The sequence below is a fragment of the Chinchilla lanigera genome, unplaced genomic scaffold, assembly GCF_000276665.1.
Source record: "Chinchilla lanigera isolate Chin_1 unplaced genomic scaffold, ChiLan1.0 scaffold00118, whole genome shotgun sequence".
NCBI lineage: Eukaryota > Metazoa > Chordata > Mammalia > Rodentia > Chinchillidae > Chinchilla > Chinchilla lanigera.
The window spans coordinates 4542574-4569369 of record NW_004955519.1 but is presented as its reverse complement, the minus strand read 5'-3'; the positions used below and the strand labels follow the sequence as shown (position 1 = coordinate 4569369).

At 41.6% G+C, this 26796-nt stretch overlaps 1 protein-coding gene across 1 annotated transcript in view; it reads left to right on the top strand.

Annotated features, from left to right (window-relative positions):
• The window catches only part of Egfl6 (EGF-like-domain, multiple 6), a 59089-nt gene extending 46726 nt beyond the window's left edge, over positions 1–12363 (top strand). Inside the window, exons 10-12 of the mRNA XM_005409208.2 lie at positions 3464–3565; positions 5996–6261; positions 12052–12363. Coding sequence (XP_005409265.1) covers positions 3464–3565; positions 5996–6261; positions 12052–12162 — 479 coding nt within the window. The 3' untranslated portion in view covers positions 12163–12363. The remainder of the gene's footprint in view (positions 1–3463; positions 3566–5995; positions 6262–12051) is intronic.
• Positions 12364–26796: the final 14433 nt, after the last annotated feature.

The following is a 26796-nucleotide window of genomic DNA, read 5'->3' as shown; positions in this document are numbered from 1 at the left end:
CAACACGCCTCTCTTAGGTGTTATATTAGGCTGGTTTTCTTGGAAACAGACCCCAAGACAAGAATTTGAGTGTGAGTGGCTTATGGAGGCAGTGACTCGGGAAACAGTGGAAGGGCACAGGGAAGTGGGGTGGGGAGAGAAAGAGGCAACAAAGGGGTATGTTATTAGGCACATTTCTACTACAGAGAACTGGAGCTCAGTCCCGTTGGGGAAGTCACGAGGCAGTGCAGACCACAAGGCTTAGAGTGATCCTACAGGAGGCTTAAGGGACCTAGAGTACACGCACCAAGTCCCTTCTGAGCTTGAATGTAGGCTGCTCTGAGAGAGTGCTGCTAATTCCCTGGCACACATGGCCTCCTGTGAAAGCAGGGAAATACACTACTGTGGTAAGTGGACCTGCATTCCACTTCTGCAAGGCAGGAGTGTTCCTAGATTCCAGTCTGACTCCAGTTCACATCCAATCCCAGCACTTACTGGTCCTATCCAAAGGCAAGGAAACAGAAGTATCTGTCTATCATTTTCTATCCATCCCTGCTTGAGGGCTGTTCCCAGGGAAAGAAACTAACAGCATTCTAACACAACTGGCTTGGACTAAGAATGCTCCATCCAGAGAATACCTTCACACCCAGAGCTATAATTGCACTAGAGAGGGACGTGCCTGCGAGGGAACATAAGTACTGACACCAACAGCATCTACTTTGAGGGTGGCATAGGTTGAACCAGAGAATGGATTTGAAAGCACTTTGTAGACCACCAAGTGCTATGCTAATGAACTAGTGTGCTGATGAGATCAAAGTCTTGACTTTTACCTCTTTATGGAGAGGTTGGCTGTATACTATCCCTTTATCTCACTTTACAAGCCCCATTAATTGTGTGTTGAAGGGGAGGAGGGAGTTCGGAATAAATGTTGCCACCACATAAACCAACTGAAAAACTGATGTTCCATTGTCTGTGGAATGGCAACATCAATTTCTCAAACTATGAAAGAGCTAAAAAAATGTTGAAGACTTACTTGTCATTTTTCATCTGAAAATTGGAACCAAAATTATCTTTGATAACATAGGAGGAAATGGGGAGTGAAAGAGAAAGAAAAGTGAGAAAAGGGGCAGTTGGTGCAGAGTTAAGGTGCATGCAGAACAGACAGCCCTAGATTCCAGTCTAACTTGAGACTCAGGTCCATTCCCAGCACTGAGTGTCTGCAGATCTTGGACAAATCACTTCTGAACCTCACTTTTACTTTCCTGAAATTGGATTTGATGATAAACCTTTGGTTTGTTTTTTTGAGACAGGGTCTCAATACGCAGTTCAGTGTGGCTTTGAACTATGTATCCCAGACTGGCCTTGAACTCCTGCCTTAGCGACTCAAGTGCTGGGATTACAGGCATGCACCGTCATGCCCAACTGATGATAAACTTTTTTGGAAAACTCAAATCAAATAACATAATGTATCTGAGAATATTGGGTGAATTGCCATGTGTCAAGAATCAACTGTTTTTGATTTTTTCCCTTCCTTTATTCCTCAGTGTAAATAGGTAAAAGACACAAAATTCATTTTTAATAAGTACTTCAATCTTCCCTTTCTCATGGTGCTATTTTTTTGACATCTGCATCAGGAGTTAGCAAACCTTTCTGTGGAGAAAGCCACGTAGTAAATGTTTTAGGCCCTGCGAGCCCCATAGTGTTAGTAACACCTACTCAGCTCTGTCCTTCTAGCACAAAGGCAGCCATGGCCAATGTGGAGCCAAGGGCAGGTGTGCTTCAATAGAACTTTGGAAAAATGGGCAGTAGGCCAGGCTGTCCACTTGTTGGGCTCTGATCTACATAAAAGTAATCAGAAGCACTGGCCTCAAACCTACAGTAGCTGACTCTGCAATGACATTTCTCCACTACATCTAAACAACGCAATCATTCTACCAAAAAGAACCCAAAAGCAATTTAGAGACTGTGAACATGTCTGCTTATTTGATCCAACATGCTGGTGGCAAATTTCTAACTGGAATGTTGGAATTCTGAAGCAAAGAAAGGAAAAGATTTTGTCACCTAGTGTGGCATTCATATCCATGGGGTTTTAATTGATGGAAGTGACTAAGTGACATGGAGAGGCCAATGGCCCTGAAAAATGGATTTGTTAAGTATATTTCCCAAGAAAAGGGTGCACAGCATGCCACGTGGGGCCCCAGAGGAAGAAGCATCAGGTTATAGTCAGAGGTAGAAACAGGAGTGAGGGGATAGCCTAGGCCACAGCCTTTCTTGGGAATTGTCTGGGAAGAAAGGCAATATAGAGAAGGGGAAATGGCTTAGCACTGGCTGGGCTGAATAACTGCAGAAGGCCTTGGGGACCAGGAACTGCTCCTAACTGCCCAATACCTAGCATTGGGATGATTTAGTGCAGGGGAAATGTTGACTGTGTTGTGTTAGACAGTTTTCTGTCACTGACAAAATACCTGAGGTAATCAACTTGTATGGAGGAAAGGTTTATTTCGTTCACAATCTCAGAAGTGTCAGTCCATGGTTACTTGGGCCCCATCACTTTGGGCCTGTGGTAAGGCAGAACATCATGGTGGAGAGCGGATGGTAGAGCAAAGCTGTTCACCTTATGGTGAGCAGGAAGCAGAAAGAGAGGACAGGAGCCGGGGTCCCAATATTCCCTTCAAAGTCATGCCCCAGCCCACACCCAGAGACTCACTTCTTCCCACTAGGCCACACCTCTCAATAGTGCACCAGGGTGGTGAACAATCCTGTAGCATGTGGCCTTTGGGGGTCATTTCGGATACAAACCATAACAGTGCGTGTGAGTTAGATAAAGACCATGGTTGCCTTACAAGAACACATGTCCTCAACTTAGGTGGCCATGGATGGGAAAGTCTGTCTCCAGGTCTGTAAAGCCCCCCAAGCATCAAGATATCATATGATCCAGCAAACAAAAAATATGTTGTACTACAAGAATGTTGATAAGTCATGTGTTGTGTACTACATGAAACGTTGTATTCCGCAAATCATCTAGAAAGTTCTGGCAAGGTCTTCACTTGTTTATTTATGCAAAGCAGAGTTTATTTTCTGGGCTAAATTTTATACCAGTTGGTTACATTCCTTGTTTTGTTTTGCCCAGGGAGGTCTTGCTCATTACTGAGTTTTTTAAAAATCATAGACTTTTTTTTGTGTTTGTTTTATAGGATTAAAACAGAATTTGTTGAGAATGACCTCAAAGATTTAACTCAAAAACGGTATCTGGTTTAACATTATCCCTAAGAGCATTTCAGTTTCCTTGGCCTCTACCACTGATGGAGAACTCTTAGCCCTTTCAGTGACACGAACAGCCCGCTGTGGCACATGTGCCATAGGTTCACCACCACTGATCTATACTCTACATAACTAAAAATAGGACATTTCCTTCCAAAGCCCGAAATTTTAGCTATATTTCTAATGCTTTTAATGGTTATGAAATATGCTCTTTTTAAAGCAGGTTTAAATATCTCAGCTGACTGCAGCTTTGATCATGGGGTCTGTGACTGGAAACAAGACAGAGAAGATGATTTTGACTGGAATCCTGCTGATCGAGATAATGGTATTTAGGTTTGATTATTTCATATTCTGTAATGTGGCCAAGGGAAAGAAGGCTTTTCAGTGGCAGAGGGTTATTCTACCTGTCACGTCTCAGGTCAGGGTTGTTTATCATTTTTGGAAACCTTTCGACTTTCCAAGGTCTCCCCGATGGATAACACACTTTTCCCAGCATGTATTCCCTCTTTAATTCCTCTCTCACCTAGCTGTCCTCACAAAGAATATGGCAGGAAACTTCTATATTTACCCTCCTGCATCTAAGAGAGAAAGCTATATGGAGTCATATAAACTTTAGGAGCACTGACAGAATGAAGCTGTTCCTTTTGCCCAGTTTATGAAGCAGTGGTGCACTCTAGTTTTTATTTTGTTCTTTCAGGGGAAGTAACTCTTGAAACACGACCTCTTTCTAAACTGAGAGTTTTAGTAGAGTCACCCCCTTCCTTAGGCATCAAATTGACTTGAGTGTCACCATACTGAGTGTCAGGTCAGCAACCTGAACTCCTGGACTGAACTGAAGTTTCTCTTTAGTTGCTGGAGGACCTCTTTCTGGCCCCTTGATCTTAGATTTTTCTCAAACAGAGCTCTGAGTTTTGTACTTACTGCCGTTCTGCTACATACTTCACTACCTTTGATGAGCTCAAGATTTCCTCTGGGATAGAGAGTCCTGCTTGCAGATCCATTTGGAGCACTTATTGAATTCCTTTCTCCTAAAGGCTGACTAGACAACTAAGGTCGACTATTACATCTCAGGGATTTCAGTTTCTTACCAATCAACTTATCTCTTTGGGGATATATAGGGCTCAGCCTTCAGTTAAAAGATTCTTCTAGATCCTTCTTTGGGGTAATTTTTCTCTGAGATCTTTCCTTTCCAACTTTCGCATACAATCAGAAAACTTGGATGTCTCTAAAAAGAAACCCTTTTAAAGTGTGGGACTGTGGTACAGGGGATGCATCATCCCACCAGCAGTTGTGTAAATGGAACTGTAACTAAAGATTCAAGATGAACACAGGGCACATGTAACCAGATCAGAGACAATACATCTTTACAGAAACTATCTTGTTGATAACTAAGCTGAGCTCCTTCTTTCCTCCTAAAGCTTCTCTAAATTTATGCCTGAAAGAGCTGTATCACAAGGATAGCCCACATGTTATCTCAGGATCTCGCCAGCTCACATGGTCAGCAATGTGTTACACTGAATGTCCCATCAGTGGGAAGCCTCCTATTTACAAACACCCAATTCACAAATAATCCCTGGGTTCTCAGCTTCTCCATCACTCAAATCATACATCCTCCCTTCCTTGCATGCACCTCCATCATCTCTAGGTAGGTCTTTCTTTCCCACCAGAGTTAAATATAGAAAAGAACCATGAGATCCAGCAGTATTATTAAAGAGATAAACTCTCAAAGACAGCTCAAAGTGGGATTTGGCTAGATGAGAAAAGTGGGTCACAAAAGAGTATAGCTGATACAGTCACTGTATAGGAAGTCTAAGTTTCAGAGAAGCATTGACTCCTTTTTATTTTCTCTTGAACATATTGTTTATCTGAAGTTTAAACCCCACTAGGTATCTTGCATTTTAATTTGCTGAATCTAATAACATTACTAGCTGGAAAAGAAGATCTGACAGTGTTTGAGTCCAGTGGAAACTAAGGCAGTGTCAGCCTGGGTTCTGCAAGTGTCTCCAGGAATTGCACTAAAAGATTCCATCCCACCCCCAGCGTCATCCTCCTAGCTTTTATAGGAATTCCATCTTCTTCTCACCTTCCTCAGACACTACTCTGAAGTTTTTGCTCCAGTTCATCAAAACCACAATCAGAAGATTGGAGGTGAACAAAAGTCTACTGCCATAGGTTAAAAGATTCTTAGGAGATTTGCAGGCATAGCAGGAAATACATTCCTGACATCCTAAAACAGAACTCAGAGTGATATGTTGAGCAAGGTGGTTGAGCTTCATTAAACCATTAGGACAAATCCATGTGTATTGTAGATTAAACGCCACTTTATGAGCCCACCTAACAAGCTGACCATTGGACATATGATTGGCTCAGTGGGGAACTGCACTCCAAGGTTCCAACAATCAAGGCAGAAATAAAGTTCTGGAACACAAGTTCCTTATTAGCTGCAAATTACCTGCAGTGCTAAAGGCCCATTTAATTAGATTCTTACCCCATATCTGCTACTACCAAGCTTTGTGAATGTGGACAAATCCCCCTATTTCTCTGACCTTCAATTTCCTTTTCTGTGTGGCAAAAGATTTCAACTGTGTAATCCTAAAATCCATTTTAGCATGAAGACTTTTTTTTCCTATGTTCAAAATGTAAAGGACTTCAGCTTTCCCTATGGGACACTTTTGTTTATTTTATAGCTATTTCATATATAAAAGCCAAACCCTTTAGAGTGGGCTTATTAACTGCATTTTTTCTTCTCTTAAAGCTGTTGGCTATTATATGGCAGTTCCGGCCTTGGCAGGGCACAGGAAGGATATTGGTCGATTGAAACTTCTCCTCCCAAACCTGCAGCCCCAAAGCAACTTCTGCTTGCTCTTTGATTACCGGCTGGCGGGAGAGAAAGTAGGGAAACTTCGTGTGTTTGTGAAAAACAGTAACAACGTGCTGGCATGGGAAGAGACCAAGAGTGAGGATGAAAGGTGGAAGACGGGAAAAATTCAGTTGTATCAAGGGATTGATGCAACCAAAAGTGTAAGTTGAAAAAAAATGGTTAAACTAGATATTTACCTTTTTTCTATGACTTAACAAACAACAAAACACTGGAGTACGTAGGCCCTGGGGATGTAAAGTTTTTCGCTATACTTAAAGATCTTCCATTCTGGAGTAAAATAGGCAAAGAGATTAATCAATGCAGCTAATACCAATACTTGTCAGATGCACGTATATCACATTCCATGGAAAAGACCTGTTTTTTATGCATGACCCTCTTTCCAGCTTCCTTCCAAAGCAGTCAGAAAATTCATTAAGATGTAAAAAAAAAAAGTCTTGTTCATTTGTTCTGTGCACAGAGTGTGGCCTAAAAAATGGTAGCCAGAGGATGATTTTCTAAATGTTATTTTTAACCGAACCGGGAAAGTAACTGTTGCCGGGGGTCTCTGAGACCATGCTCACATTCAATGATTCCCTAGAAGTTTGCATAGAACTCTAAAAGCTGTTGTTCATGACACCAGTTTATACAGGTGAAAATAAGCGTAGGACCGAAATACATAGTGCAGAGTCCAAGGGGGACCAGGCACAAGGGTATAATTTTCCTCTCCCAGTGGAGTCATATGGGCACTCTTAATTCTCCCAGAAGCCATGTGTGACAACACTCAGCAAGTTTTCCCACCAGGGAAGCTCACCCAAGCCTTGGTGTTCAAGGTTTTTGTTAATGAGTCAGTCTGGCCATGTGTCTGCTGATGTGGATGACTAGTTAGTCAGTCTCCAGCCTCTCCAGAGGTCAGCCTGATACCATGTAATCCAAGTCTCCCACCATAAATCACACTGTTAGCGTGAACCATCTGGCTTGGCCCAAAGCCTCAGGTAAACATTATCATACTCTGTCAGGTATGATATTCCAAGGTTTAGAGGCCATCTCCCAGGAGCCAATCATGGGCCCAACTTTGTTTAGAATGTACAGGGTTCAAACAACTCAGATCTGCTGAATTAATCCCTCACTACAGAAGTGGGCCCAATAAAGGAAAAGGAAACACAGTCTTAAGAAGAAGCTGGTCAATCAGTGGTATGAAACACTGAGAAAGAACAAATTAAATAAAAAGAAATTGTTTATTGAGTTTGACTATCAAGAGGTGGTTGGTGACCTTTGCAGGAGTTGTTTCTTTAGAAGGAAGGGTCAAAGCGACAGGGACCAGAGGCTGGATATAGCCAGAGTGGGTTCTGGTGGAAAGTTGGGTCAAGGTGTGAAAGAAAATGAGCAAAAGTTAGAAGGAAATACGTGAAGAGGCGATCAGAGGGAGAACAACTGGGAGATCCGTGAATCAGAATCCATTTATACTTTGCTTGTGAAAGACGATGATTAACGTAAGTACAGTCTCATTTCTTGGCAATAGGCATCAGACCAGGAAGCCTAGTTAGTCCCTAGTGTCAGACATTAAATTTAACATCTTTTCATTTACTCGTCACACTTTAATTAAAGCAGAACATCTTATTTTAAATGCCTCATAAGACATGACTATAAATAAAAGTGTATGTTAGGTCCTAGTTAATGAATTTCCTAACCACTCTTTCCCTTTGCAGTAAAAGCAGTCAGTGCTTTTTCAGGACTGACACACACAGTCATTCAAATATATTCTCATTGCGGTACATGTGAATCAGTGTAAATCCAATCCACATGTTTACATTGCTGTGTTTGCTGCATGCCTTGAGGACTGTAGCACTGAGCCAGGCTATATATGGATGCCATCTCTCACTGGAGAGTTGAAATATGCCTCTGTGTGACATTCATGATTCCTTCCATGTTGATCAAATTAATGTGCTCATAGCTTGGGGAAAGTATTTAATCAGAACAGTGTAAAACAGCACTGTTCACATTTTGAAACCATGCCCCCAAGGAGCCTGGCCAGCCGTCACATTGTAACACACCAGTGCTGGCACCTAGGTCCTGAATATTCTAACTCTGTGAGAAACCTTGCTGGGGGATATTATTCCAGTTTACCGCTGTGGTTTTGGCCATAGATATTTGTGGCACGTGGTCGGTGACCTTTACTGCATGAACTTGAGTGTAATAGATAAGTTGCATCCTTCCTCTAAATGAAACTATACCTGAAGCCAAAGCCCTATCCTGTTAGACTGAGGGGATTCAATCTCAGCTATTTGCTCACTCAGGGTTGGTGGAGGGGCCCCTCTCTAAGGTGTCCCCAGCTTCTGAAAGGCTGGGGTGGCACAGACATTCAGAAGGAGGCAGTACATCTTCATTTCATCATGGGGATATGAATACCCACATTTTTTTGCCCCCATGTGGCCCTTGAAGCCATTCATCTCTTCAGCTTCCATGTCCATTGGGATATAATCTTGTTCCTGAGAATTCAGCATCAGTAGGAAAATCAGGCAACCACCCCCCAGTCAGGGCTCTGCCACGGCAAGGCAGTGGTGGTTCTTTCCAGTGTTGGAGAAGTGAGCTTCTCCCAATCACTGCTTCTCCTGTTAGCTCTCCACCTTCTACTAGTACAGTCTCCTCAAGGGATTTAAACTTACTGGGAGCAAACATCAAGAAAGTCACTATCTTCCAGAAAAGTCTGCTTTTGATTGTTACATCCCAAATCTCCTTGATAAAAGAGAACATTAAAAACCTGCCTATATTTTGGGGGAGATAGGGTAAGAAAAATGTAGTGAAAATGCACACAAATTAGTACGCCAAATAATTATCCTGATGTTTATTTTTAATTTTCCAGGGGATGTCAGTGGTAGGAAAAACCCAATACCCCAAGATGTAGACATACTCATCCTCATTATCCTGTTCACTGCAGCTGTTCTGAGGAATCTGCTCTTTGGCTCACTTCTACTTCATTAAAGTTATCCAAAGGGAATGTCTTCCTGAAAGGTGCTCCCTCCTGAGAAGAGAATAGAGAAAGAAAAGACTTCTATACCCAGTCATGCTAGCTTTTCTTAGCATTAGCTTGTTTCCAATAGTTATCAAGAAAATGTATCCATCTGGAAAGCAAAAGAGAGGCCTGAGCAACAATAGTCACAGGCTCTTGTCACTCTCATCGCCCCAAGATTTCCTATCTTCACTTCAGAAAGCCTGAGAAAGTTGGATACAGTGATGATAGCAAGCCTAAAATCGCTTTACCTCTACCACACTGAAAACTATTCTGTAATTCTTCACAAAGCAAGTAAAAAGGGAGTCTATGGTGGTGACTGAGGATGATTCATATTCTTTCTCTCTCTGTCTCTGTCTCTGTCTCTCTGTCTCTCTGTCTCTCTATCTCTCTATCTCTCCCCTCCTCTTCTCTCCTACTGGAGATTAAACCAAAGGCCTTCACAATGAACTAAATACTCAGCCCTTTTTATATTTTATTTTGAGACAAAGTCTTGCTAAGTCACTAACTTGCCCAGGCTGGGCTGAAACATGTGATCCTCCTGCCTCAGCCTCCTAGAGTGCTAGGATTACAGGCATGTGCTACTACAAGCATGATCCTTAAAGGCTCTTTCTTTAAAATGCAATATTTTTTTTTTGGCCAGGCATGGTGGCATATACCTATAATCCCAGCATTCAGGAGGCCAAGGCAGGAGAATCGTTGCGAGTTCAAGGCCAGCCTGGGCTACAAAATGAGTTCAAGGCCAGCCTGAACTGCATAGCGAGATCCTGTCTCAAAAATATAAAAAAAAAAAAAATTTAAAAATTAAAAATAAAATGCAACTTTTGTTTCCTTCTTTGTTAGTTTTTCTCTTTGTTTGTTTTGGTGGTACTGGGGATTGAACCTTGGAGCTTTGCTCTGAGCTACATCCCTGGTATCCCCCATCCCCATTTTTTGAGACAGGATCTCACTACGTTGCTAGATTGCCCAGGCTGGGTTCAAATTTGCAGTCCTTCTGCCTCAGCTTCCCAAAATGCTAGGATTATAGGTACATGCCATCATGCCCAGCTTAAAATGCCAATTTTTTGTAAGTTTAAATTTATAAAAAATTTTGAAAAGACAAAGTCAATTTCTTTCTTGAGTAAAGTAGATTCATAATCACACCACAGTAATGAGCGCTTTCATATTTTGTATTTTATGCTTTATGTGTATACATATTTAATCTGTTTATAGCCATAGTTGGCATGGGCTATTGGCAAATTCCATTTTGATAAGCCATATATGTTTGTAATTTTAAAGAAGAACACATTCCAAATTAAATATTACTTTCTCTCTAATGTTTTTGGTTCAAGATAACCTTAGTCATCTTTGAATCAGAATCATCTTTCTGTCTTCTAAGCCTGCTTATTTCTGATCCTAAAATTATAGAACACACTAGGTCCAGTGTACCCGTCTTTCCAGGAGATATACAGGAACTATGAGAGACAAACTTCTCATACCACATCATATTGAATTGGTACCCCATAAATTATAGCTATTGTTTTCATCATTACTGAATTTTAAAAGTATTTTTGGTGTTTTTTCTCATTATAAAATTAACATAAACTTTTTTTGAGACAGGGTCTTGTTGTGCAGTTCAGGCTGGCCTTGAACTCATGGCGATCCTCCTGCCTCAGCCTCTCAAGTCCTGGGATTACAGGAGTGCACCATCATGCCCAGCTAACACAAACTATTTTAAAAGCATTACAATATTGAAGAAACATATAAATATTCATTCAGTAAATGTTTATTTTGTCATAGCTACTTGAAAATATTTTCAGATCAGTAGGTAAATATAAAATAGTTGTTATACACCTTTAATTGTGTTAAATAAGTTTTCTGTTATTTTGCATCCAAAGATAATTCTCTTTGGCATTTTTCCCCTGTTCTATAGATAGTGGGAATTTCTAAAATACAAAAAGTTGCTTTCTTTTTTGATTATTAATAGATTTCTTAAAATAAAATGGTTATAGCATCATATAGTAAAACATTTTTAGCACATGAACAATGACATTCTAGACAATTTCCAAATACATAAGCAAAATATTTAAGAAAAATAGTTCGACTACTATAAACTACAAAATCTGAATGTATCAAAATAATTCCCTTTGACTATATGGTTTTGCATTAGATGCTCATGGAAATATTCAATTTCTTTTAACCTGGTTTTTATAAAGAAAACTACTTTTTGTTGTTTTTATTTATTTTCTTTAAAGCTTTCTTGTTCCAAAGGTTCCTTTTAAGTCTTACCCTTCTTAGCTTTATAGGGCTTTTCAGAATCTTTAGAGTTTGCTGTAACTGTGATTTCTCTGTACACAACTCTCAGTGTGGATGCCCAGTGTCTGAAAATCCTATTCCTATGTAGTTAAAATATTACTATGTAGTCAATATGAAAGACAATTTCTATGTAATAACGATGCATGTCTCAGTTACACTCTCATCAGTAAGACACAATACCCAACATTCACAACTGTAAGGAGTGGAATTTTATTTGACCTACAGTTTGTAGAGGGTTCAGTCCATAGTCGGCTGACTCTAAGGCAGGGCAACATGGCAGAGGGGCATCATAGAGGAAAAACTGCTCATGGCATGGTGGCTGGAAGCAGGGAGAGATCAAGAAAGGAGGGAGGGAGATAGATCTTTCCAGGCCACGCCCTCAGTGACTCACTTCCTCCAACAAGGCTTCACCTCCTAACATCTCATTTAGCTATAAACTCATCAGTGGACTAATCCAGTGATGAGTATCACATCCCATGATTCAGTCACTTCCCCAAAGCCCCGCCTATGAGCACACGAGGTGGGGGGGCATGTAGATTAAACCATAATAATGCCTGAGTGCAGTTCTTATTAATAGCTGTTAAATAGTTTGGCTAGATCATTGTTTTGTGTATTTTGAAGTAATGTTTTACTCCTTCTCCATTGTTAGATCATTTTTGAAGCAGAACGTGGCAAAGGCAAAACTGGAGAAATTGCAGTGGACAGCGTCTTGCTCCTTTCAGACTCCTGTCCCAGTGGCCTTTTAACTGTGGCAGGTTGAACGTTACTGTTGTCTTTTGTATCACAACATTTGACTTTTTTTTTCTCAGTTCTCTATTTTTTGATGTTATGTCATAAGAGTCCCCATTTTAGAAATACAACTTGAACATTGTAATATACCAATAGGAGCATTGTAAAATGCCTCTCTTGTACCAGATGTGCCAATATTTGCTTTAAATAAAGTGCCACTGTGTCTTCTCTATCATTTCTGAACTTTTCCCCAATATGTTATAAAATTGATCATGATAATCCATCTCTTCCCCTCTGCCCAGTATATCTGACTTTTCTACAAAAGTTGTTGAACGTCTCCATGCAAAATTTCTTGAATAACAATAAAATTCACAGAGAAATGTTTGACTGTTTGACTTTTATGGTTCTTCTTGGAAACTATCACTTAAAGATAAACCTTGCCTACGTGGCTCAGCCTGCTTTTAGCCAAGTGTGTATACTTAAATTCTTTGTAATAATAATAATATCTAAATAACCACCTTGTGGGGCCTGGGGATTTAGCTCAGCAGCAAAGCGCCTGCCTGGCAAGCGCAAGGTCGTGAGTTCGGTTCCCGGTACCGGAGAAAAGAAAAAAGAAAAACAAAAAAACAAAAAAACACCTTGTGTTATGGTTTAAGTTTTCCTAAGTAAGAAAATATGTTGTTGATTCTGTGTTTATATATGTGTATGATTATTGGCTTTTCTGGAAATGCAGTTTTCATTGTTTTCTCTATGGAAATACTTTATGGAATACTTTCAATTACTATTATGTGAAAGACGACTGCTTTATTAGGCCTCATAACTGCAATGCAAATTAGCATATACAGTTGAACTTAGCGTCAAACAACTACCAAAAGTGAAATTAACAAGTAATAGGACTGCAAAACAGATTGATGCGTGCTTTTCTCTCTTTTCATCCAAATTTAAGAATAGCTTTGCATGGTAATGAATTCTGCATATATTTCCTGAAGATAACATCATACAGCCCTCAACTTATGATGGTTCAATTTAAGACTTTTTAATTTCAATAATGCAAAAGTAATATGCACTGCACAGAAACTGTATTTCAAATTTTGAAATTGGATTTTTCTCAAGCTATCACTGTGTAGCACGACCCTCTCTCATGAGGCTGGGCAGCTACAGTGAGTCACAGCTTGCAGTCAGGCATAGGATCATGAGAAGAAACAGCCCATACTCTACAATGCACTGTGTTGCTGGCAGTTTTAGATGTTGTGTTTTCGCATCCTATCACGTGCACAAAACTCCTGTCTGTGTCTCTACATGAGATATTCAACACTTTATTATACAATGGAATTTGTACGAGGTGATTTTCCCCAACTGTTGGCTAATGTCAGTGCTCTCAGCACATTTTGTGTAGGTAAAGGGCAACTTATGCTGTTCAATAGGTGAAATGGATGAAACAGATTTTTGACTTATGACTTTTTTGCATATGATGTGTTTATTGGAACATAATCTCACAGTACGTGGAGAAGCATCTTATACTATTTAAGATTCTGCCTCAGAAACAGGTCCAGTCATAATTTTAAGTGAAATAAATCAGACACACAAGCTTAAATATCACATGGTTTCTCTTGTAGGAGAAACCTAACATATAAATAAATCAAAGAGCACAATAAAATATAGACAACAGGAAACAGAGACGTAAATCTTTCGCAAAAGAGAAGGGGACCAAGAAATGGATGGAGGGGAGAGGAAGGGGGTAAAAAAAAAAGAATGAAGGTATATTATGTACATGTGCAACTCCCCACGAGGAATGCAGTACTCCCCACAGGACTGTATGGCAAACATGTATTAATAAAAATTTAAAAATAAAATAAGACAAACAAGGAAACATGTCCAAGATAGTTCCCCAAGAGAAGATTCTCCAGATTTGCCTGCTGTCCTCTAAAACAATTAAGACATGGAGCCAAGCCCCACAGGGATGGCCACTGCAGATACTGGGTACCCACTGGGCTTGTGCCATAGCTGAGAACCCTGAGTTTTGGAAGCCCCCAATGTTATAAAAGTGCTGATAGAAAACCTGCTCCGACTTTGCACTGGCAGTAGAAAATACTTGGTCAAGAATGTAGTCTGCACTGTGGAAAACGCTATCTCTATTCTCCCATGCTGTTCACTATATACATGTCCTTGAAAAGATAGTAGACAACAGAAACCGTCACTGCCATTGTGCAAAATTTGGGCAAAACCCAAGGTGCTCAGAGTCACTGACCAACAGCAGACTCTTAGCTTGCAGATGGCAGAAGGGATTGAAATGTTGGTTCCTTACCAGGCCATGACAGTGCAAATAGCATTCCCACCCTTGATATTGTCTGGGTGAGAGGGACTGGGTCAGCTGTTTAACTCCTGCTCTAATCGGACCAACTATAGCAGTTAGGTGATAACCTCAAGTAAAACCATTCTCCACTTTGAGGGAGAACTGTCAAGTTTTGGAGCATGTTTTGATCTGATACTCTGCTCCAAAATGGTTACTTGTTTTTTAGTCAAATGGCCTTGACTATTAGAACATTTAAATGCTTTGGAAACTTGTCAGGGTGAATTGGATAATGCCTATTTAGTGTAATTTTGATAAATGCAATTCTTATGGAAGGTAGAGTGCTATCAATCAGCAATCCAAGCACTGATCGTTTCTCCCCAAGAAATAAAAGAGGACAAGGATAGTGGCTAGGCACATGTCTCTTTTCTAAAAATGTTGGTGAATTGATCTCAGTACACTGGTTTTAAGTGATTTTGACAATTCTGAGGACCTCCAAGGTTTGGACTGGTCAGCATCTAAAAAAGAGCCCCCCTTTTTCTGTCTTGATGAATCCAAGCTACACTTATCCAGCAAGCAGGAGTTGTTTGCCACTTGCCTTGTGCATTATTTTAATCCTGAGTTCCAGCAGCGCCTTCTTGTGGCATCCTATATGCATTGCGTGGCTGGTGCCAAACAGCAAATTCGGCCTCTCTGGTCCCTCTCTGTGTCTTGTGAAGGCATGCTTCTCTTTGGGTACCCCAACCTCCGGTTCCGGCACTCTGAGACGTTGAAGAACCCAGTCTTGCAGACATTTCCTTCCCTCCCAATTCACCCTTGTCAACACTGACATGTTCTTGGTCTCACTTGGCTGGTGTGTGGCAAGCAAAGGGAAATTCTTCTTCTCTAATGACTCGGGCATTTGGGAATAAAAGTGACAAGTGTAAACTTTCCTAAATAATATTTTATAATAGCTTCCAATGCCTCGATTGAAAACAACGACTAAGAAGGGAATGTCAGCACCATGGTAACGTAGAGACTCTCTTCTGACTTCACCCAAATCCCAGAGGCACGTTAAAATGGCTGTGTCAGTGTTCGCCGGTAACAAGCAGCAGAAAGAGGCCCTGGTTAACTTACAGCAAAGGGGAGTGACAATAAGGAGAGTAGGAATGTGCAGGTGGATAGAAAAAAAGACCAAAGAGCCAGCCCTGGAAGTAGGCCTCAGGGATAGAAGCAGAAGTGTGGGCAAGGAGCCACTGCGGCCATGGCTTAGGAGGGGTGTCCCTCTGCCTGGATGATCTCTCACCGTGTTAGTGTCCCCAGTACTCTTCTCGCAATTCACATGCCAGGCAAGGGTTTCAGTCAGTATAGTGTAGGTCATGCAGCTGTCCTCTGTCTAGGGCAGACAAGGTACCTGACTGGCTGTTCAAAAGGTGAGCTCAAAGCTGGGTGGTCCAAACATATCAAAGTCCACCACGTGGATGCCATCATGCAAAAGCTGGGACTGAATGCATGCAATTACCCCAGGCAGTGCACCAGCCTAGTTGATTCACTCCTGTCATGACGAAAGAGTTGACACTTTCCATCGCTTCAGCAGCCAGAAAACTAGGTGGCCTTTGAGTCTGGTTTCAAACAAAGAACAAGTAATAGAAGCACTTTTATGTGTGTGTGAGCCAAATGATGCAATAGCTCCAATGTGTCAAGTTGCTTTGGAGAAAAAATGAGGCTGAACTGGAAAAGTGCTGCTCTTAGACACCATAAATCAGAATGGTAAACCGGCCAAGCGTGTCCACCCTTGGAGACTTGCAAGAGGACATGGCTATCTTTTACACTGTCTCTGTTGCTGGGGGGGCTTCCTGGAAGCAAGCCCAGGCCACATCATACACACTGTAGATGGCGCATATAGTGTCTGTCCATGAGGAAGAGCCTGGAGGCCCCACAGTGCAAGAACAAAAGGAAGCTGCAGAGAGCCGTGCTTGGTGGTCCAGCACTTGTGTCTCGCTGCTGCTCTGATGAACAGCATTACGGAATTTCCTCCCTTTAAGAGGAAAGCCGGAGGACCAAAGGAAATGGGGCATTTCACGGGGCAGCGCACACACCAGGGTGACTGATGGTCTGTGTTCCTTCTGCATACGCACCAAAGTGACAGAACCAAACCCCCGGGAGAGGGGCCTCAGCCAGGATTTCTCTTTTTTTTCCCATTTGTATTAGTCCCTGTTTGCAGAACAAAATGATTCCATTCCTCATAGGGGCTGAGTTCATGCGCAAAACGCATCTTCATTCTTTTTACGATCGTTTCCTCTGCTCTCCCTCACCAATCCATCTCTTGGTTGCCTTCCCTTTTTTTTTTTTTGGTCTTTTTTAGACAAGGTCTTGCTATGCAGTGCAGGCAAGTCTTGAGCTCACTTTGTAGCCCCAGGCTGGCCTCGAACTCACAGAGATCCTCCTGCCTCAGCCCCCCAAGTGTGGGATTACAGGTGCGCGCCACTACTCCTGGCTCCCCTTCCCATTTTTAAAAAAATCTATCTCCCTACTTCCTATGATTCATCTTTTATTTTGCTATTTACTTATACTGTGAGTTTCTCATATAAGAGAAGCCATATGATATTCAAGCTTGTGTCTCTGATTTCTTTCACTTAATGTTTTGATCTCGAGGTGCCTCCATTTTTTCTACAAATGACTCAAATGTACCCTTTCTGGCAGTGTAGGACTCGACTGTGTATAAATACCATATTTTCCTTATCCACTCATCTGCTGATGGGCATATAGGCCACTTCTAAGATTTAGCTATTATGAGTTGGCTGCAATAACCAGTGGGTACACATGTATCTGTGTTGTATAATGTCTTTAACTCTTTTGGAAAAACACCTAGAAGAGGAAATAGCTGAGCAAAATGGAATTTCTAATTTTGGAAATTGGGGGACTCCCCATACTAATTTCCATAATGGTTCCATTATCAAGGTAGAAGGGCTCCTTTTTCCCCACAGCCTCACCAGCAGTTATTATGTGATTTCTTGTTGATGGTCATTCTTTCTGGAATAAGATGGAACTTCAGCATTGATTTAATTTGCATTTCTCTAATGGCCAGAGATGTTGAACATCTTTTCATGTATTTATTGGTCATTTGTACTCCTGAGAGTCCATATGGCACTCGGAAAGGCAATTGAATAGGACAGCAGAGGACTTTGAGTGGAGTTGGTGTCCCCTTATTTCATTTCTTTTGTATTTTTTCTGTATTTTTCTGTTTAAATGAAATTCTGAAGAACACTAGCAACAGATTACTAAAGTTTTGCATTGCACAAAGATTTTTCCCTGATAACTGTGCTGCTACAAGGCTATGACAGAGTAACTCCCGCTCTATGCTGGTGTGGTAATGCATGCCTGTAATCCCTCAGCACTCAAGAGGCTGAGAGAGAAGGATTGCCATGAGATCAACACCAGTCTGAACTACGTATCTCAAGACCCTGTCTCAAGAAACCTAATAATAATAACCCCCACTCTAGAGAAATGAGCAAAATGGACAAATAGTGTAGAAAGGAGATCAAGAGGTAGTGGGGGGAGCTGTTAAGTAGAGCTTTCCCTGACTCGGAGTTGCCTACAAAGCTCCAAAAGCCTGAGCACTATGTTAAGAATCCACTAGTTCTAAATAGATATGCAGGACTAGGCAGAACTAAGCTCTGCGCTCAAGACACAGGTGCCCCTCCACCAAATGGCACCTCACTCTCCTAAAGAAGCCAGTAGGTGAGAAGCCAGCTAAGGCTGGGTAAGGGTGCCTGGGACAGCAGTGACACAGGCTGCAGATGGAACAGCCTCTGCTTCTGGGGTGGAGGTGGGGGCTAAGCTGCCGAGATTTTCCTGAGGGTGACGTACATATCAAGCAAGGAGCTTCCTGTAGGTTGGCTTGGAAGGACCCCACCCAAGAAGCCTTCAGGTAAGGTGACCCAGCAGAAAGTCTGCATGGGACCTCCCACCAAGAGCAGGAGCTAGCAGCAAACCAGAGAGTGCATCAGCTGAATGAGGGAAAGGATGAGTGGGGGCTGCCAGCAAAAGCAGGGTTCTCTAAAGAGTCTCAAAGTGAACCCATAGAAATAACAACAGAGACCACATTTGGACATCAGCACATGGAGAATTCTGGTACCAGCATCATTAATTCCACTAGCTTTCTGTGGTGGCCAAGACAAATGACCAACAACTGGGTGATACAGAACAAGAGAAATGTATTCTGTCACAGTTCTAGAGCCACAAGTCTGGCATCAGTGGGTGAGCAGGACCATGCTCCCTCAAGAAGCTCTAGGGAACAATCTTCCCTTGCTTCTTCCAGTTTCTAGTAGTTCCGGGAGTTCCTTGGCTTATGGCCACATCACCCAATGTCTGCCGCCAACTTCACATGGCTTTCTGCTCTGTCCCTATGTCTTTTCTTCTGTCTTATGGTGATGCTTGTCATTGGATTCAGGGCCAATGTAATCCAGAAAAATTTCATCTCAAAGACCTGAATTTACTTTCATCAACAAGCACCTTTTTACCAAATAAAGTCACATGCACAGGTTCCAGGGTTAGGAAGTAGACATATCTAACTTTGGTGAGGGCATGCCATTCAACCCACACACTAATCAAACACGTCTGTTTTCCCACTCTCTTCCTCCTACGATGATCCTCCAGAGAACACAAAAGAGTGAAGAGGATAGGAAAAGGGTAAATAAAGAAAGTATAGAAATTGACCCACATGTCTTTCCCTTCACTGATCCACAGAGTTGCAGATCATACTTGAACCAAGGGAAAGTCAGGGTTTTGAATTGAATGAGTGATTGGAGTATATTGATAGTATATGAGATGGGAAATGTTAATGACCTAAAGTAGGATTGCTTCTTTATACTTGACAGTGACTGGAAAAGCTATGGGATTTGCTCAAGCATCCTGGGCAAGGGGACCAGGAGACAGCCAGCAGAGCTTGTCACAAGGCATTGCTGAGGAAAAAGAACTTTCTTCCTACTCACATCCTTCAGAGTCCAGCCGGTTCAATAAATTAGACTCAGAAGGGTTCTTTGTTCTTGTGATAGAAAAAACCTTATATTAATACCCCTTTTAAACTAATATCTCTTACATTCTATCTAGGATGGATCTGCAGTATTTTTTAAACAAACAAGAAAGGCATTGTTCTGACTCACAGAAGCCTTACTCTGAACCATATCCCTTGATAAATTGGGTGTATGCCTCGGTGAGTGTAATCATTATGTACTGCAAACATACTAATATATCTTTCAAAAATCAAGTGTATGAGCAAAGAGCCAGAATAGAAATTTCTCCAAAAACATACCCAAATGACCTATAAGTAGAGGAAAAGATGCTCAGCATCACTAGTCACCAGGTAAATGCAATGATAACAAGGAATGCAGTGGACAATACAGGTAAATGCAATAATGCAATCCCAAGTCAGATTTGCAAAATCTGTGTAATCAATGAATTAGTTTAAAAAGTTACAAACTATTTTCTGCTTATAACAAATCAAAAATATTAAGCCTACTTCAGAGTAGAATAGCTTGATTTCAGTTATAACAATGACTTGCACATCATCAAAAATCTTTTAAAATTTGACTTACAGGTAAAAAGTTTATTGAGAGAATTTGGGGACATGCAGAAGCCAGATGAGGAAAACACTAAGTAATTTATGAAACAACGGCTGCTGTAGCATCTATGTTGCTATGGTGGAGTGAAATCATCTAGGGTCAAATTCTGGCTGCTTAATTTTTCTTCGCCTGAGTTTCTGACTATAAACTGAAATGTGACATAATGTAAGAGAGTGGGTTAGGTCATGTTTCCAAGGAAACTCAGAGGCAGGAAGGCAGCAACATACACCTAATACTCAAATCTGTCAGTACTGCGCCCCAGAGAGGCACATTTGACTCCAGCTGAGGCCACCTGTCCCTCTTCCAGTTCATATACATTTGTACAAATTCGGATAGGAGCTTCTGCTTGAGGAAAGGCTTTTTTTTTTGTACTGAGGATTAAATCCAGGGCCTTCGCAGTGAGCTAGATTCCTAGTCCTTTCTTAATTTTTTATTTTAAGACAGGGTCTTAGTAAGTTGCCCGAGCTGGGGTCGAAATTGCAATCTTCCTGTCTCAGCCTTCTGGAGTGCTGGGATTACAGGTATATGCCACCATGCTCAGCTGGAAAAGGTCTTTTTAGACAGTGGGTGCCTTTTCAGACAGAGTTTAGCTAAGGAAGGTACCATAACAATGGTGCCACTAGTGAGTGTTTCCCTCAGGATAATTCAGATATGCTATATCAGCTTCTTGCTAAGATTCCAAAGGAGGGGAAGGAATGAGTCTTCCATGATCTCTGCGTTTATCTTGTTTATCAAGGGAAAGAAACAGATTCTTTACATAAGATTATCTGCCATGTTTTAATTGTAGTTCTCTAAAGGATTGATGCATTTCATTTGCACTGTTAAATAAGTGGTTCTGCCAGGTATGGTCGCACATAACTGTAATCCCAGAATTCAAGAGGATGAGGCAGGAGGATTCCCACAAGTTCAAGCTCAGCCTGTGGTACACAGTAAGTTCAAGGTCAGCCTGAACTATGTAGTGAGACCCTGTCTCAACAAAACGAAACAAAATATAAGTTGAAAAAAATCAGTGGTTTCTGGAGAGAACTTTAGGGTGAAGTTAAAGTAGAATCTAAATAATTTAAGGCAGTGGTGTTCAGTGAGAGGCCCCTGTTGGGAATACCCAAGGAGCAGGAAAATATAGGGATGTCTACATTCTGACTCAAGAGATTTTAATAGAACTGGCCTGATGTCCAGGCTGGCCATTAGGAATCTGTTAAAAGTTCACCAAGTCATTCTAATTAGTTTTCTTTAGAACCACTAATCTAGCTAGATTATCATGAAATGGCTAAAATTAAAGGAACTCACAATCCAAGTGTTGGTGAGGCCATGAAGCAACTAGAACTCTCACACTTTGCTTAAGGGATTGTCAATCGGAACAAGCACTTAGGGAATGTTTTGGTAGTACAGACGAAAACAAGCACATACCTACTCCGTCACCCAGTTCCACTTGTGGGTGCATACCAGTTCCTGTCTTAGTAACTTTCTTGTCACAGAGACACAGTACCCAACACTCACGACTTATGGGAGGAAAGGTTTATCCTGGCTCGTGTTTCAGTCCATAGTGAGCTGGCTCCAAAGCAAGACAGCACGGCAGAGGGGCCTGCAGAGGAGAAGTTGCTCATGTCATGGTAGCAGGGAAGCAAAGAGAATCAGAGGAGGAGCCAGGAGAGGAGATGTACCTTTCCAGGTCACATGCACAGTGGCCCGCCTTCTCTGACCAGGTCCCACCTCTTAGTGGCAAATCAGCTATACTACCCTCTGATCCAATCACCTTCCAACATCTCCACCTATGAGCACACGAGGCTTTATGGGGACATCTAGATATAAACCATAACAATATTCAAGAGAATGAAGGCATATGTCCACCAAAAGACGTGGATAAAAAAGGCTCACACACAGCTTTATTTATCATAGTGCAAAATTTAAGGAAACTCACATATCTATCAGTAGTAAAATGGATACTACACAAAAGGAAAAACCACAACATGGGTGAAGTCTGCAGCCACAACATTGAGTGAAAGAAGCTAGACACAAACAAGTACACACAATGCGTCCATTTTCATAAAGCTCAAAAGATAAAACTAACCTATAGAGACAGAGGTCAAATAGAAGCTGCATGTGGTGGTGGGAGGAGCAGACAGAGGAGGCCCTGAGGAAGAAATGGTTATTTGTATCTTAATCTAGGTGATGATTAGCTGGGGATGTCTTTGTGTACATATAGATACAATTTTACCAAGATGTGGTATTATATTAATATCAATATTTGTGCACTTAACATCGGTACACTTTACTGTATTAGAGTTAATTCTCAACAACAAAAAGAACTAAAAATGCAACTTAAGCATCAACGACAAGTCAAAAAGGGTACACCAAAGAAGGCAGTCCTTACACAATTTTTAAAAGTGAAATGTTTAAACTGGGTGAAAAAATGTTTTGAAACCAGAGGCAGTCTCCCTCCCCACCCTACCCTGTCCAGTCTAGCTTGGAGAGGGGCTGGCTGGGGGTTTTGACAAAAGTTCCCCCAGGTACTTAGCATACACTTCCCACACCACCTGGTGGGGAATCACTGGTTTAATTCACCCCCGGGCCACCAGTCAGACTTTGCCTGGTCTGTGCAGAAACTAAAACTTCCATTAGTCTCCTTTCTCTGGGGATGTTTCACTACTTCTCTGTCATTTCACCTCCATCAGTCTACGATATATAGTGCAGTATTTAAACATAAGGCTTCTGTTTCTATAGTCTATGCCTTTTTGTTGTTTCAGGATATTCTATGACTCTTGAGATTTGAACTGTTTTTTTTTTTTAACCTTATGCCTTATGTTCTGTTACTTACAACAAAATCCCCAGTTAAGCCCCACGTCTAGTCTCAGAGTCTAATCAGGAAATGAACATGTCAGAACCTTAGGGTCTAAAAACATGCAGTTTCACTGACTTCATTCCATGGAAAACATCTGTAACTATTCCCTGAATGACGTGTAGCATTAGCCTACAGAGAAGACCCATTAAGTTTTACCTGTGTGCCTTGGGAATTTGCAGGAAAGGACTGTGTGAACTCAAAATATTAATATTGCCACTCAGAGACTTAGTAAGGATTGAAGGGGGATTTCTACTGCACTAAAGGAAACTTTTCAAAAAGAATTCCAGAGTATAGAAACAGCTGAAGGATAATTTTAAAACAAAGACTGGAAAACTAAATATAACTAGTTATCATAGGAATGAGTACTTTTATAGATTGCCTAATTAAAAATTGCTGAAGAGAATTGACTTCTCAGCAATCTTTTGAGTATCCATTGCTAGCCGTATTATAGATTCATCCCTGATGAAGTCACTCAGCACTGCTCAACAGAACTTTCTGTAGTAATGCATATGTTGTTCAGCTGTGCAATCCAATATGGTACCCACTGGCCACAGGTAATGGCTAAGAACCTGACACTTGGCTATTGCTGTTGAGGAATTGCTTTTTAACTTTTATCTGAATGTAAATAGGCATATGTAGCAACCGTAGTGGACAAGGCAGGTGTACACAGTAAGCACAATTTGCCTCTTAGGTGACATAATGCTTTTCCTTCACACCAAAGGAAAACCTGGATGCTGGGTCGTTTTTACTTTTCAGAATTTTGACTGATTTCTTTTCAGTACCAGAGACTGAACCAGAGCCATTACAGTGAGCTACATCCCCAGCCTCTTTTTAACTTTGTTTTTTGAGGTGGGGTCTTGCCAAAGCAATAAATTGCTGAGGCTGGGCTTGAACTTGTGGTTTTCTTGTCTCAGCCTCCCAGTTGATTAATTTCTTTCTCTCCTCCTCAAGACAGAGTTCATGAGAAATTGGTTATAATGTCCCTCGAAGCTGCACTAACAGTTTCTGAACTTCTGCTTTATAAACTAACCCCTTCAGTTTGAGTCCTTAGCATACACTTCCCACACCACCTGGCTCGGGGGTGAATTAAACCAGTACAGCTGTTTTAGGGGATTTTTTTCAATATTAAGGATTGAAACCAGGGCCTCATGCATGCTAAGCAAACATCTAACCACTGAGCTACACCCCCAGCCCAGCACAATTGTTTTGACAAATATTACATATTTGAAGAATTGAATGTTGTAAGTCTAATCACAAAGGAAGTATTCCTCCTAGGTCACTGCTTAAAACCACAGACTGTTGATCTGAAGACCTATAGTGTCTGTAGTTTAAATGGGTGTTTCCAAAGGAGAAGAAGAATACTCTGAAAATGAAATCAAAAATTGACAATGGGGGGCTGGGGATTTAGCTCAGCGGCAAAAGCGCCTGCCTGGCAAGCACAAGGTTGTGAGTTCGGTTCCCGGTACCGGAGAAAAACCACAAAAAAACAAACAAACAAAAAAAATTGACAATGGGAAAAGAAGAGAAATACCATTAAGTCTTGTTAAATTAAGTAAAGAGGAGGTTACCAGCCTGAGGCTGTGTCTGTACTTTGAGCTCCTTTATAATGAACAGTAACATAACCTAGTATGTAAACAACCTGAAAACCTAACCTACAAATATAATAAATACCCATATCTCAGCCAATCACAAGTAGCCAAGCTTCAGCCAACCACAGCTTGCCAACTGATCAAACTGTGCCCAAATAAGGCAAATGTGGAGCTGCAACCAATCAAATTATTTCTGTGCAGTACTTTACTTCCGTTATCTATAAATACTGTTTATGGAGCTATCTGAACCTTTTCTGATTCTCTGAGCACTACCTAATTCACAAATTGTTCTTTGCTCAAATAAACTCTGCTAAATTAAATTGTCTGATGTTTTTCTTTTAATAGGCAAAAGTAAAAATTGACAAAGATCATTTGTTGGCCAAAATTTAATCAAATTCCTAAAACTTTTCCTAGAGCTATCTGTGCACGTACTTTTAAAATGGAGTTTTAGCAAAGAGCTCTGGTAAATTACTGTGCTAACTGATGAACCAGCTGGAACAGGCGAAGGGAAGGCAGTCTAACCATGACAGACAGCCCCCAGATAAGTTAGGTTAGGTGCCAAGAAACCAGGTCTGAAGACAGGGTCAGGGAGGGTAGTCATAGTGCAAGTAATCAGGAAGGCTTCTTGGAGGAGGTGAGGACATCAGGAAAAATAAAAGCCCATCAAAACAAAACAAACAAAAAGCCTCCCACTTTCAAATGGTGCCTGATCCTGGCCTGTTTTCATCAAGAATCCTATTAGGTCAGTTTAGGCAGAATCCCCTTGTCTGTGATGTTTCCTCTTGGTAGTTTTCCACCCACACCCCTAGCCTCATTCTTTGGCTATAAATTCCTATTTGCCAATGCTGTATTTGGAGTTGAGCCCAATCTCTTTCCCCCAATGTAGGAACCTGTCACAATGCTCCTATTAGCTACGATGATGGTCTTGAATAAAGTCTTCATTACAGTGCTTTAACAAACATCATGGTATATGTTTTTTTAACAAGATATAACCCTTAAGTGAAAATTGCATTGAAGTTTACAGTAGCAAGCATTTTACCCCTGTAATTGTTTAAACGTCACAGAGAAAGCGAAAAGCAACCCCTGACAGTTCCAAGCTGGTTGAGCACTCACAGTTGAACCTTGGTTCTTTTGTGTGGAACACAAATAATTTCACAGAACATTAGCATCATGTAAGGCTAGTCTCTGACAGTGACGGGTTACGAGAAAACAAGACTCTTGTATAATCATGCTATGATATTGACAAAAATATAAATATTGTCCAAGCTACACAAAAAATATGGTCAAACATTCTCTACCCTGACCAGTGTAAGTCACTGGTCTTGCTCTCCCTCGTTCTAGGTAAGTTTATCACACTTCTCAATCGCAGAATCATCCAGAATCCAAATCAGAAAATGCAGCTTCCTTAAAGTTTTCCCTAAATTGTCTTGGAATAGGGGATCAGAAAAGGAGACTGTCACATTCTGTAGTTCATTGTGGGTTTCGTGACTCCTTGCAGGCAAAGGCCATGCGTAGGTGAGATGTTCAGGATGCGCCTGACTGCTTAATATTTACTACTTTCATCAACTGATATGTGCTACTATGCAATCAATACTTGTTGGGTTAATTACTTTACGTGCACATTTATTTCAAAATCTACCTAAGGACGGTCACAACTGTCTTGATATAAAGTAGAAAGGGTAAACTGCACGGCAGTTGAACAAACTCCGCTGCTAAATAAAAGCAACAGCAGCGGGTTTGGTTTCACTTCTGGTCCAAGCCAGTCACAACTCTCCCTCAGGGAAACTGCAGAAGGACCGCCCCACAGCTGCAGATCGCTCTGCGCAGGCGCTATTTCCCTAATACGCATTCGCTGGTCCCAAGCTTGCGTCCCCGACTACGAAGCTTGGATTGGTTGATTGTTCCAACCCTGGGAACCGGAAGTTCTCTCTGGACCGGGAGGGGCGGAGGACGCCGTGGCTGCGCCTGCGCTTTTCGCTGAGCTACGTTCGGGGCTTGTGTTTCAGGCAAGGGCGGTCTTCTGTTTCCAGTAGGAGGCCATCCCCGCTCGCAGAGGCTCTCCTGTGTGCCGTGGGCCGGGTAGGCCCTATCCTGCACCCTCCTCTCCTCCAGCCAAGTTCGCCGGTGGGGGCAGACCTTTCTAGGTGGCCGCTGCTCCTGTGCTAACTTCCATTCAGGCTTTAACTCCGGGATGGTTAGCAGCAAGCTTTGCTTAGGCGCTCGGCCCCACCCACCGGAACTAGCTCCCCAGCCTGGGTGGGGCCGTGGGCTGTCCTTCCCTTGCTGCAGCTTTTCTAGGGGTCATCATTCGGGGAAGGGGCCTAGTGAGGCGTTGCGATGATAC